Raw genomic sequence first — 14,141 nt, 5'->3', positions numbered from 1 at the left:
CAGGACCCATAGTTTGTCTATCCCTTCATTATCACCCTTCAGATCTTTCATGACCTCTTGCAATTTTAATATCAAGTTCACTGCCAAAATCTCCAAAGGTATTCCCATTACCCTAATTTGTGGACACCTCATGTTTTCAAAGCATTCCATAGCAGAGTCTAGATTCGAAATGCTCAGAACTGCCTGCATAGTCCTGAGGCTCGGCCAACCCTTTATTATTGTTTCCAAGACAGTAAATCAGCCTTGTACACAGTTCACCTCTTTCACAGCTTGAATGATGTTGCCAGTGGCTCAACAATTTGGGCCTCAAAGGTATTTAGAGCCACTTCAATCTTGCCAGTTGTTTTGGCATGATTCTGCATGCGTTGTGTTAAAGGAGTGCAAGAGCCTTTATTTACCTGCGGTCATCTCATCTTCAGTGGAAGTGGGGTGGGAGACTCATCGGGTGGTTTTAGAGATTCCCTTATTCTAGTAAGCACTTATTGGTTCGAAAAAAAGCTCTCATCCTATTTCTCCATTTGGAAGCCATTCTATGTGCTACAGATCCTCACCCTATATGGCCACTGAACAAACGCAGAAGATATATAAATGATTACTCTTTTCAATGCAAGGGTGTCTTACTAGGGTTGCCACTGGAGGTGTCCAGCATTTAGACTTTCATCGATTGTCTCACACCCTTAACTTGGAAGTGGGTAGGGCAAGTCATGGAGTCTACTGCCGTCGGGAGCATCAGACCCCAATGGATTACAGAGGAAGGTGAAGGATGACTGTTGGTTGAATTCCCGATGCGTCTCAGAGACTGCCAGCAGAATCTCCCCAGGATGTGGTTCACAAGAAGCTGGAGCTTCTACCGCCTTCATTATATCCACTACAGGCATGTCACCCTTATCCAGAGTGCACCAGTAAGAGAAACAGCACACTTCAATGCATTGCACCAGTTGAACCACTGCACACCCAACTTTAACATGACTGGGTCCTTTGCAAGCGCTGTTGCGGGGACATTACACAGTGGCTTTTCCACTGTCTCGCTCTCCATTAGAAACTACAAGCAGAATGCCAAATGCAAAAGCCCACAAATAAAGCGGCCATCTTGGGGCACAGCCAGTGGCACCCCTCCAGACGAATGTTTTATTTGATGTATAATAAACATATTTAAAACAAAAGCTTGTACCCAATAACTGTAGTCAGCCTGAGAGCCACAGGATAACAGACCTTTAGCACAAGCACACTACCCAACACAACACCAACTCCTGTTTCAGAATATAGTCCACAATACATAACCATCCTCTGTGACAGGGGCCTGCAATCTGCATCTCACCAGATGTTTTGCACTACAAACTCCCATGATCCCTTGCCATTGTCAATGCTGGCTAGGACTGATAGTAGATGTGGTCCAAAACATCAGGAAAGCCAAAGGTTGCAGACCCCTGCTCTATGACAAACCCAATATGTAGTCCTACCTCTTGCACCAGTTTCTTTCCCATAACAAACACCACTAAAGAAACATTTATCAGCAACCTTGTCGCCTAGGAAACACCCCCTCTCATCTTCAATAGCGCTTCAGGAACATCCAACACTTAGGGCACCTTGAAATTAATTTAAAGCTAGATGTGACCTTTGTCCATTTCGCAGCGTTTATAGATGTGAATATGCTGGATGCTCATCTAGATCTGAACTCTGGAGGGAAGGCACATCTGGAGAAACAAGTGTATTCCAGGTATTAGCTGTCTATGCTTACCTTCTATGAGCTCTTTCACTGCCTGGGAGAGGACTCCATCCTCTGGTCTTTCCTCTTGCTCTCCTTTCTTTGTTTTTGCTTGCAAGGGATGCTCAATCTTACTCCAGCGGTTCTTTTGGATTAGTGGAATGACAAGCTCCTTCGGTGCCTCCTTCGGATTCACACTGTAAGAGATGGGTAAAGCACAAACTGAATACATTATAATCACTGCAGAAATCTGACATTTGTTCTTCACTTTCTCTAAACTTAGCACCAAGTTGCTCCTGTAAAACCTTGGAACCGCTTGAACAGGGCCCATTTTTTCATTTAGAATTAGACCTCTAGACCGCGAGAGACCAGGGAACATCTGGGACTTGGTGTGTACAACAGATGAGGCTAGGCAAGTCCTCAAACGCCAAAATTAGCTGACGACAAGGGGCTGTGTGCCCACCGCTAGGGGACGTCTTCATAACCAGAGGAAAGTTTACTTGAACAACAAGGCTGCTGCCCAGTTCTGTGATACAGTAGGTAAGGATGCTGGTCTTTCTTGAAACAACTGTGGTTCAGAACTCCCATTAAATGTTATTTGCGTTGGACTGTAATCTTTTAGAGAGGAAAGGCAATACCCGTACCCAATATGCAGTTACCATGAAATTAAGACACGATTAATGTTGATGGCGCTCAGTAGGTGGGTAAATGGGGGTTACAGCCAGCACGCCGGGTCACTTTGATAAATAGAATGGCAGTATGCGGGCTGTATGAATGCAAATCAGGTAAATTGATGGTCCCCGCTAACTTGCCCTTGAACGGAATGGGAGATTGGCAGTGGTTGGTTCCATAGACTAGTGACTGGGTGGAGAAGTAGGTTTCCCAGGAAGCCTTACATAGGTATGGAACAAATTGTGGTTTAGCACCTTGAAGTTTCTCTTGTGCTAGATGGGATTACCAATAAACATCTCAGACCAACTAACCAGACAGAGTAAAAGAATATGGCAAATAACTACTTTATCCTCAATTTAATAAAACAGGGCAAACTGGCATCAGACCGATACTTGCACACAAACCTGATTACACAGAGGTTTTGTACCCTAATATGTGTCATCTATGACATCATCCTACATGGCAAACTGTAAAACCTATTGATGGGAGGGATTGATTAGGGGAACATACCTACTGCTAGAATATATAGGGGTTAGTACACCAATGGCTGCCTCTCATCTGTAAGGCACCCCTCAAACTACCTCTAAATACTATAATACTGATTATAGCAGACAAAATGGCAGCGGATTGGTCTATGCAACATTGTATAGCAGGTTGCCCCATAAACCCACTGATTGGTTGGCATCCCCACCCAACCTTGGACTTCGACTCGGCTAGCAGCACGTAAGTGAAACGAAACACAGGTGCTCGAGTCACGTCCCATTACTCCCCACTTTCCCCAATTAGTCCATCATCTCTCATCAGCACAACCATGAGTCAAAGTTTCTTGTCTGTAGTTGACATTGTAGCCTGCTCTCTGTTCTGGGACATTCAAGGGAGTGCAAGCACATCACGATCTTCATCCACACCTTAATGAATAGCTCTGGTTTTCGACTTCTGAATCACGTGTGAAGAAGCCACAAATGTGTCCATTTCGACCTCTTATTTACTGCCATTTGATTCAATAATGCTGGGAGTCATTGCTCCTCTTGGCCTCTAGAGACTTGCTCACTATCTTGTATAGACTTTATACACTTAATTGTCCAATAGTTGGCTCTTGCAAATGTTTTCTTCTACTTTTATCTAAGGGAAATAGGTCTCTCGTCCATGTGTTATCCGTCTGCCTCCCTTTGTGCCTTGAAGCTATTCCATATAAATAGCATCCTTGATCCCCAGGCCAACCTAGACTCCTCTTCGTTTTGCACACAAAGCGGTTTTCCAGCATCTACTGTCTCCGAGGGAGCTGAATTGAGTCTTAGCCCGAGCCGGCATCCATCTTCAAATTATGGCCATCGAAGCCACGTTCTATATATATGATATGATATACTGCGCTCGTACACAGGTGTCTCTATAGCAAGCTTCTATAAGTCATATCTACCTTGCGTTGTTGCGTTATTGATCAGCAAGCTACTTTATCTTATTTTGCAAACATGATTACTCTATTTTGTACATGTTTCTCGTTATTTCAGTTGCATTGTCACTATAAAATATTTTCATATTATTTCATTATGTCTTTGCACATTTTAATGATATCACTCTCGCTAAACCACCTCCTCTGGGCAGGTGGAAGCATTTCCCATCACCGCCGTTATATTGGAACAGTAGGAGAAGAGCCCTATATGGGACTCCATGTGTTGTCCCTATACTGCATTGAGTGTACGAGAGGCGATATGCACTCAGACAACCATATCAAATGTATCCTTGCACATAGTGTGGAAGGATATCTTGTGGAAGGATGTCGGCACGCCCCATTGGACATCACAGAGTGCTGAGTGAAGTAGCTTTGGTATTAAGAGTTCCTCACGTACCTTCTCCTTATTGCATACCACGTACCCTCTGTTCCGCGGTCTCCTTCCCATGAGGAGGAGGCATCTCTCTCTCTGCGGCGGAATCGTCTTGTGCAGAATTCTGGTTCTTTGCACCCTGTTGTGGGTGCTTTCTCTCCGGCGTGCCGGTTTCCTGTGTTGGTCGTGGTTTGGTCTCTCACTAGCAGAGACCTTGGAGATGCAGTGGCTCAGCAGCACGGTACAGGCTCTTCGTCCACCATCTAGGCGTTGTGGTCCTGCCTTCCAGGCTGCATCATTTCCGCACTGTAGTGGAAGTGCCCAATCTGCGCGGATTCCTTTGGGCTGGCTGGGTTTGCATCAACTCTTCTCTTTCTCCTTGTCCCTTATATGCCAGTCTCTGAATTGCCGTATTGTATTTCTCCAAGGCTTCACCTCCATGGTAATGTTGGGATGTGTCTGTGTATCAATGGCGCAATCGCGTCTGCTATGTGTGCTGTGTTTATACCATGAAGGTATCTATTTGTTCCCCTCAATGCGGTACTCCACATCTTTCTATTGTATCTCCTGCGACTTTGCGCACAAGTTGGTAAGTTCCTGGTGTTATGAAGGCTTTGTGACCCCTTTCCCAAAAAAATAACTGCATGAGGCATGGGTTTGGTATCTCTCTGACAAGGTGCTCCTGTTTTTGTTTTTTGTTATTTAGTTTCTGCATGACGGCTTGCAAGACCTGAAAGTAATCAACTGGTGAAGTCTCAGCATTTACCATTTTAGGGGTGGTGATCTCTAGTATGGTATTCAGCAACTTTTTCTTCATGGTTTAATTTTTGGCCCTAGATTTATTTTGGGGTGGAGTTTTAAATGCCTCTAATGCCATGTCCTGACCTGCTCCCCTCCCAATGCTATGCAACCTTCACATATTTTGTTCCGGTGAGTGCCATTGTTGTTTATCGAGTGTGCATGTTTGGTGACCGTTCGAATTGGTTTACGATTGCCCCATTTTTCATTTTTTTGGTTAGGGTTTAAATTGGTGGTCCTGACAAAGGCGGCTTAGTCAGCTGAAACATACTGACCATATTCAGCGTATCATTATGCTATACGTCTGCTAGACGTCAAGTGTGGAATGTAATAAAACACATTTTTTGTACTTTTTAACTTGTATACAATGTGTAATACATTTATTGAACGCTAGTTGGTCTAACTTGAGTTGCCAAATTAAAAGTGATTACTAAACTGTTATTAGGTTGACTTATATTTTACTGATTGGGGTATGGTAGGTAAAATAATATCTCTGTGACATGAGGTTTTGAATAATTTCCAGTGGGCACAATTTCTTGGTTGTATATTTGGTCTCTGAATAGAGAGACACCGTCCCATTGGCCCGGGGGCTTCATCTTTAAGGAGTGGTCAGCAGCCAAACCAAGCATGTGTGAGTGCCACATTACATTTATAATATCATCTATTCCCAGGTATGCAGAAAAACTTGGGACGTTGGGGCCAAGGAAGATGTTACAACCATGTTGAACTGGGAGTCCTTGTCCCCTAAGCGGGAGTCACTCTCAGCGAGAGCCCACTTGCCCAAAACCCTAGAGGGTTTTGCGTAGCAAGTTTGCCCTCTTATAGGGGGCAGTTCCCCCTTGGGCAGAAGGGATGAATTCCCTAGACTCGTCAAAGCGCCAGGTACTGTTTGAAGTCCATTTCCCTACTCTGTGGCTAAGACAGGGAAAGAGGCACTTTAAGCCACAAGCAAGAATATATTAGGGTGAAAATGCATACAGGGGTAGTCTTCGAACCCTGTCCAGGAGCAGAACTAATAGCACTATGATCCATCCCTCGCCATGCAGGACTAGGCATGCAATGGCAGGGTTCAGGATGCTACCCGGGCCACTTATATTTAGGGTTTGTTTGTTTAGTATTTATTATGCGCGCTGGACCCGAAGTTATCAGGGCGCAGGCAGCAAGAAGTCACACAGCTTAGTACATAGTTACATTGGTTACAGGATAATGGCATTTAAAGAAGAAACAACTAGTTTAGTAAAAATGGTGTATATACATATAGTGTTCAGTGGTGTGACAAAACAACGGACAGTCAATATTAGATATAATGTACACATTTTTACATAAGAGGTCAAATTCAATGAGTTCAATTTTCAGCAGTCGCCAAGAACCATTTAATTAAATTTTGTCTGAAATTAGTAAAGGTTTGGTCCTTTCTGAGTGTGTTGGGCAGCGAGTTCCATAGTTGAGCTGCTTTAACTGGGAAGCTGGTACCTCGGATAGTGGATAGTTTAAAGCGAGGCACCTGAAGGCAGTTGGAGTTAGCTCGTCTCATGGGTCTAGTAGAGGTTTTTCTAGAGAATCTTTCTATTGGGTATCAGGGGGCTTTGTTGTTGAGGCTTTTGTCAATGAAGGATGCTGTTTTAATTTTATTTTCTCCAGTGTGGAGAGCCACTTGTGTTTTCTTCTAGTTTCAGAGATAGGTTATTTCCTGGAGATATTGAGTGCCGCTCTAAGGGCATTGTTTTGGAGAGTCTGTATTTTGTTGCTGATATATTTGTTCGCTCCAATGTAGAGAGCATTACAATAGTCTAATCTGGATAGGATGAGAGCTCTTGCTAGGGTCATGCAGCTGTTGGCTGAGGGGAAGTGTTTGCTAGCTCTAATTAGTTTGCATGTATAAGCTGTTGAAGAGGCTAGGGAGTTTACCTGTTTTGTGAATGTTAGTGTAAAGTCTAAGTAAAAACCTAGTGTTTTTACTTCCTTGGCAACCTTAATAAGGTTCCCATCAATGATGAATGATGAGTAGTTTGTACCAATTCTAGTGAGTAGAGGTGCCAATCCCAGGATGAGGAGCTCTGTTTTATCATCGTTTAGACAGAGGCCGTGAGTGGCCATCCAGGTCTGAACGATGCTGTAAATTCTATTCACCCATGCTGAATCCTTGCAGTAGGCCCCGGAAAGTGGTAGGAGGATCTGGGTATCATCTGCATAGTTAGTGTAGGTGATACCCAGACGGTCCAAGTCATCAAACAGGGGCTTGGTGAATATATTATACAGGGTTGGAGAGACACAGGAGCCCTGGGGAACCCCACACGTGATGGGGATAGGCTCTGCAGCTGCTGAGAGTGAGAAGACCCTCATGGTTCGGTCACTTAGAAAGGATTGTATCCACATTATGGCCTCGCTGGAGAAATGGGCAGCTGAGTACAGGTGGCTACAAAGGACATTGTGGTCCACCAAGTCGAAAGCCGCCCACAAGTCAAGGAGGAGGAGTAATGCAAGCTTTCCATTGTCTCTTAGTTTGTCTATTTGGGCTTTAAGATCGATGAGAGCCGTTTCTGTGCCATGTAATGGCCAGAAGCCAGATTGGCGAGAGCCTAAAGGTTGGTTGAGTTCTAAGAAGTGCTGGATTTGGATATATGCTACTTTATCTAAAATTTTCAACAAGAATGGCACCGTAGTGATGGGCCTGTAATTAGTCGGTATGGCCGGTCAAGCGTTTGTCTTTTAAGAGGGAGTAACCAGGATTCTTTCAGATTGCTGTGTATCGTGCCAAATGTGAAAGCGGCATTAATTAGTTTGGTGATGAAGGGTGATAGGTCCCTGGCAGCGTCCTTCATAAATTGCGATGGACATTGGTCACCTTTGCAGTTGGATGGTTTAAGACCCAATATAACTTTCTCGACCTCTGTAATGGAGACTTTAGGGAAGTGAAATTGGGCGACATGATTATTTTTGGGTGGACTAGTTTTATTTAGTGATCGAGTGGTGATGGTTAGAGAGGCTTTTTTTGTGCTATTTTATTTTGAAGGTTAGCCACTTTGTTCGCTAGGGCGTGCTGGATATCGGAGCACTAAGTTTTATCTTTGACACAGTGGTCTTGGGCTGTAATGGGGTTTTCTAATTCTTTCAGTATCGTGAAGAGTTCCTTCGTGCTCGAGTTTGCTTGTGAGATTCTAGCGTTAAGTGTTTCGATTTGCCAAAAGTATATCCTTCTTGTATTGGGATGAGATTTATATGAGCTTAGATTTGTTCTCTTGGGTAGGATTGAGTTTCCAGGTTGTTTTGCATTTTCTTTTGTCTAGTCGTAGCGTTTTAGGTGAGGGATGAACGAGTTGTTGAGGTGGTTTTTGGGCTTACTATTAGGTTTTAGTGGGGAGATGTCGAGAGTAGTGGTCATAGCGTTGTTATACTCTTCGACAAGGGCGCTGTGGTCCAAATTGTCCGGTAGGGAGTCGAGGGTGGGTAGAATACCAGGGAGTCGTTTTTCTGGAGTGATGTTTTTCTTATTTCTTGTGAGTGCCGGGAGGGCAAAAGGTGTCTGTTGGGTAGATCTACTAGATGCTATGGTAAAAGATATAGTGTGTTAGACTGGCTTTGTGGGGTTGTCTGTCTGGTGTGGCTGTTCTAGTGGCATGAAAACAAAATGTGGGGAAATCAGTGGCATTCTGCAATTTTGGGGTTGGATACTTAGGAAAATCAATTATTAGTGTTTCCACCATGTTAGTCCAAACTCTCACAATGGTAAACATAAGAGCAGTATGGTTGTTCTCTTAGAAGGGGATATGGCTGGCAAAAGGTACGACTCACCCACACATACAGACACACACTTCAAAATATTGTCCATACAGTATGCAATTACTGAAAATAAATATTCCTCATGTTAAGTTGGGCATTAAAGAAATATTCATCTACAAAAAGGTAAGCCTTAGGCACGCATATTAAAAGCAGTGAAGTGTCTCAAGGAGACACACAATACACTTTAAACCAGTAGATAACAGTTACAACTGTTTGTTATAGGTTTTGGGGTGCAAGCAATTTGGAAAAACAAGCACAGGGTGATACAAATGTGATACAATAACCCCAAACATCTGAAGCAACTGTCCACACAAGTAGACCACACAATATCACTGGTAAGTAATACTTTACAAGTTCATTTTTACAAAAGAAATGCCTTTGGAATAAATTGACCAAAGACAATATTAGGTGCACGGATATACTACAAATATAGCTAAGACCAGTTGAAAAAGGGACTACTCAAAGACCAGTGAGGATGTGGACGTCAGACGTGTTCCAGACAAAAGGTATGATGACCCAAGGCCTGGTCAAGGGCGATTGTGGAGTTTAAGCAAAAGCCCCATTACAGTCAATGCCGCGGTCAGGGGGCTTGATGTAGTACTGCTGGCAAAGCCCTAAAACACCGAAGAATGATACTTGGGAAGTCAAGTAGGCTATTGATCCCCGTTTAGAAGGCTAATGAGGTGCCGGTGCAGGGGTCAGTTCTGGTTTTGAGATTGAGGTATAATCATGGTGTCAGTTCCTGATGCAGAGTCTGCAACCAGAGGCCTGCAAGATGGTGGGACGATGACACACTTGACAATCCTCTAGGACCACTCACGGTAATGCACTTAGATATGGCTCAATCGATGAAACAGCAGCAAGGAAGTTCATTAGTGACCCTGACCTTTAAAGGCAGGCCACCAAATGCTCTTGTGCAGACAGTGCACAACCTGCGTGCCAGATGTTTTGCAGACTCCCATGATCCCTCACGATAGTTCAACAAGGCGCTTAGAGAGGCACAGCTTCACCTCACTGAGGAAGACCAACAAGGCTGAAACAGGTGTATGGGGTTGCTGTTGGTACTCTTGTTCAGAGGAGAATTGCCTAGCATTTCAGTACTGGACTTCCCTGGAGGGTGGGACCAGACTGATATGCAAATGGTTATTTCTCCTCTTTGAAAGGTAGAGTGATCTAAAACATGGTTGTAGACCTTCCGAGTGGGAAATCTCCCATAGAACAGGTTATTTCAACCAGGTTTGTTCTCTATAGAGGGGCTCGCACAACTTTGTATAATTCTGATAGGAGTTGTGATGCAAAACAACCGAGGAGCCAAAGGCTGCAGGTCCCTGCTGCAGAGGAAGGTGAATCAACTATATGCCCATAGTTCAGTCAAGAGAAGGCATCACCAACAACAAGGTTTTCCTGGTTATATAGGGACAGAGTTTGGTCTTTAGGGGAATAGGTTGTAAGCAGCACAGCTTCCAGCAAAACCCTCACCGACTTCTTGGTTTCGCAGCTGGCTCAGATCAGGTCCAGCAGTTAACTGAGGAAATGGCTTGGAATCCCAAGTGATTTCACTCACATGTCTGTGGAATACCCCAGCCCACCAATCACTACATGGCAACATTCACATATCTGGCAGCCATCCAATCGTGGATGGACAGTCAACCTCCATTCACTCAGTGAGATGTGGATTAAGGCACTTGGGGGACCCTATACAGTCCAAACTGGATAATAATTCAGAGGCTCCTTTATGGGCACTGCTCAGGACACTCACAGGTGAATGACTATATTGTCATTCTCAACAAGAAAATCGAGGAAGACTACCAACAGTGTTTCAGTTTGGGGAGCTTAAAAAAAGGTAGCCATATTGGCTATAAAAAAAGGACAAAAGTATAGAGACATGTCAAGAAAAAGATGTTTTGGGTAATGCACTTTTCAGAATAAATATATATTGAACTACGAAAGGTGCACAACCTTTGTTGTTATAAATATGTAACCGGGATGTTGCACATTTTGACCAGTAATGTTCATTAGCACAGCCACCATGGTTGGAGCGAATAATTAACACCAAATCACAGAATAAAACAAACACCTTTCAAATTGCAGACAGGCAGGGATCCATTTATCCTGTGTGGACTGCTAAACATATTAAGTTAATTGGAGCACCCATGTAGCACTACCATTCCTTTTTGAGAGTGCAGGGGATTTGGGCACATCATTTCCCTTTATAACCAAGAGTAAGGGAAGTGAGCAATCTCACATGCAGAGATGGTTGTGCTTAACCACATGAAGTGTGGCATATGTTAGTGCTTTATGTATTTACAAAAGAATTTGATGGATACAGTGTTAACCTTTATATGTACTTCGTGAATACCTGGTGAGGACCGCATTGACTAGTGACACTGAAGACGGAGAAGACTCTTAGCACCTCCTCTCAACTCATGTTCTTTGTAACAATATGCATATGAAGCTGTGTAACCTGCTCACTCATACAACATATGTTGTATGTATTGACTTCACCATGTGCTCATATAAATAAATATAGATTTGTTTTTAAAACTTTCATCTGCCCTATCTTCAATGTCATGTAATTATGCACCCAATTTGAATATCTAGATGTAACACATTCTTTCTGTGTTTCTACCCATAGCACACTGTAGGAGAGTAACATTAAACAAATTCTCAACAGAAGAATTGATGGAACTTGGAAACAAAACGTTTGAGGGAGGGTTTGACTTATGAGCGCTCAGCCTTCTTTGGCAGGACATTTACTCCTGCAAAACGTGGGATTGTGCAGGTAGATACTATTAATGAATATCTACTGCTGTACCCTGGTCGGCACAGCTTTCCATTTACTAATTAATGTTAATTGTCAATAATGGGATTTATTTAGCTTTGTCGCCCCGATAAATTGTTTAAAAGAAATGAGAAACATGAAACCAATGTTGCCAACTGTCATATTTATAACGACTGGAACAATAGATTTAATTATGCATTTTTTCAGGATAAAATAAAATGAAGAATTTCTTAATTGAACTATTAAAGCCGTGGTGGCTGGTTTGCTAAACTGAACCTTTCCCCTTTTTGCTGCTTTTGAACTCGCTTGGTCCCAAATCATTCTGATGCTTGAACTATTTTTGTGTAAGTCAGCCTCTTTAAATCTCACTTACACGTGCAACTCGTTTTATTGTGATGCCATGGTAGGCCCTAAGGCCAGTAGAGGGGTACTCCCATTTACCCCATTTCCTTTTGTCCCTTGTTGAGTTCCCGCAGCCAAATAGTTGGTTACAAAGCTTTCATAGAGGGAGGCCTTAATATTTTTTTTATAAAAATAGGGTACAAGGTAACATCACAGATTTATAATCTTGTGCCAGAAGTGTGTCGATGGGTGATCCTGAGACCTTGCTGTATCCTACGAGAGAAAGTATTTTAAATGAGTGCAGGCTGGCGGGACTGTTTTATACGTGTTCCATGGAGCCAGTACTCTTGACATTTCACATATATAGTGGACACTAGTTAAAATGTGCAACGCCCGAGGGCCACACATTATCACAACAAAGGTTCTGCATGTATTTTAGAAAACAAAGCACCCCCTTTAATAGTTCAATTAACAAATTCATAATTTTATTCATCCTGAAAAAATGCATAGTTAAATAACTGTTTCAGTCCACATGAATACATTCTCTGGAAACTTTGAGTGACAATGGGATTGAAGTCACATTCTAGAACCCACGCCGCCTACTTTGAATGATAATTTCAGATAATTTGATTAATTAATAAGTGCAAATTGAAGGTTTATGTGTTGTGGTTAGCGCAGTGGAGAGCTAGCCCTAATTGAGTTCTCATTAAAGGGAAAGCGCGCTCTAAAATGTTATTGTCCCGATCGTTCGGGCAGGTTCATTGAAGGATAATTTAATCGTCATTAAAAAAATATTCCTATGCACCTTCCCTTAGTTTTCCTCACTTTCACACATGTGAAAAAGTGTGGCGCGTGGCCATCTTGTGCTAATCTTATCCGTTGAATCATCGCATTAACCCAGAGGTCACCCGCGGCAACATTACAGATCACCCACCCCTAAAGCTGAGGTCACCAGACGCATACGGACCTTTTCTCAAAGCCAAGGCACGTCTCGTGTCAACGTTCTCTGTGGGCAAGCTATTGACATGTCTCCATGGAAATGGCAGGGCGCCTCTTTCCTCAACTATAAACAGACCCCTTCTCATCAGACAACATTGGAGCTGCTTTTTGAATCGTTTCACTGTTTTTTTTAAAAAAAAAATTATTTTTTTCGATCGCATATGAGTACTTTATGCTCTGTTCGGCTACATCAGTAGCACGAAGCCCCTGTGAAAAGATACTTGCACTATCCGAACTGTAAGGATATATTTGGGGATTTTATTGATAGTATGCAATATCTAAATGCAGCCATTTCAAAATAGGTGCACAATAGGTGCACAGCAGTTTTCAGTAACAGCCAGCATGCAATTATTCAGAGCATTTAGTAAAATGTTTTAGCACAGTGTGCTGTCATTTTAAAATGAAGGTGCACATTTTTACAAATTGGATGTTTTCATGTGTGCAAACTGCATTAGAAATACATAATTAACCTTGTAATAATTGCATTACTAATATATTAACTCCAATCCCTCTAACATAATATTTTTACATGCACGGTTTAAAATCCACTTCATTTTTCGATGAGATGCACACTCTGAAATTCATTCCATGTGAGTGTTTTGCGTGGAGGGCAGAAATATGCCACTGGCAGGAAGGCAATTGGAAACAGTTGCTTTGCAGGGCTGAAATCTTCATAGTCTTGAAAAACGAGGGCTGGTACAGGACACATTCTTTTATTCTCATTGGTAGAAATTGGAGGTGGATGGGCCACGTCAATAGAGGGCCGACCTAGAGTTTTCTTAAGGAATAACCAGGGGGAAGAGATCAGATCGAGCTGGGACGGAGGTACAGACGGTGCTTCCAAAGAAATGCTGCCAGACTCCATGTGGGTGTGAGCACTAGCTACAAACAAACAGCTGGGAGCTCCCCACACAAAGAGGTTGAGTTGCTGGCTTTGGTGCGAATGAGTCTTTAGCACTGTGTCTGCGAAACAGCGAGGTCGTGCAGATAAGATCCTGACAACGAGAGTTTCAAACTTCACTGGCCTGGGTGAGTTAGTGCCAAGTGAGGAAAGGGTACGAATGGGAGAGGACATATTGTTGGCAGTGCAGGGAGTCCGAAAAAAGAATATTGCATGTTTATTTTTCTCCATGTTTAAAAGTGCTGAACACCAAATTCGTTTTTTGCAATGTGCCGGTTTTCTGTTCTCTTTTCTCTTTTATATTTTGTAGGCCTGATGCTGTGATATCATGTGGTAAGA

The 14,141-nt window shown here is 42.9% G+C and overlaps 1 protein-coding gene across 1 annotated transcript in view; it reads right to left on the bottom strand.

The window, feature by feature from the left end:
* The window catches only part of GPKOW (G-patch domain and KOW motifs), a 458,842-nt gene that overhangs the window by 396,181 nt on the left and 48,520 nt on the right, over window positions 1–14,141 (bottom strand). The window contains exon 2 of the mRNA XM_069645285.1: window positions 1,739–1,902. Within this exon, the coding sequence (XP_069501386.1) occupies window positions 1,739–1,902 (164 nt within the window). The remainder of the gene's footprint in view (window positions 1–1,738; window positions 1,903–14,141) is intronic.

The sequence above is a fragment of the Ambystoma mexicanum genome, chromosome 2p, assembly GCF_040938575.1.
Source record: "Ambystoma mexicanum isolate Mex_15411 chromosome 2p, UKY_AmexF1_1, whole genome shotgun sequence".
NCBI lineage: Eukaryota > Metazoa > Chordata > Amphibia > Caudata > Ambystomatidae > Ambystoma > Ambystoma mexicanum.
The sequence above is the reverse complement of the archived record's forward strand: the minus strand, read 5'-3'. Positions and strand labels throughout refer to the sequence as shown.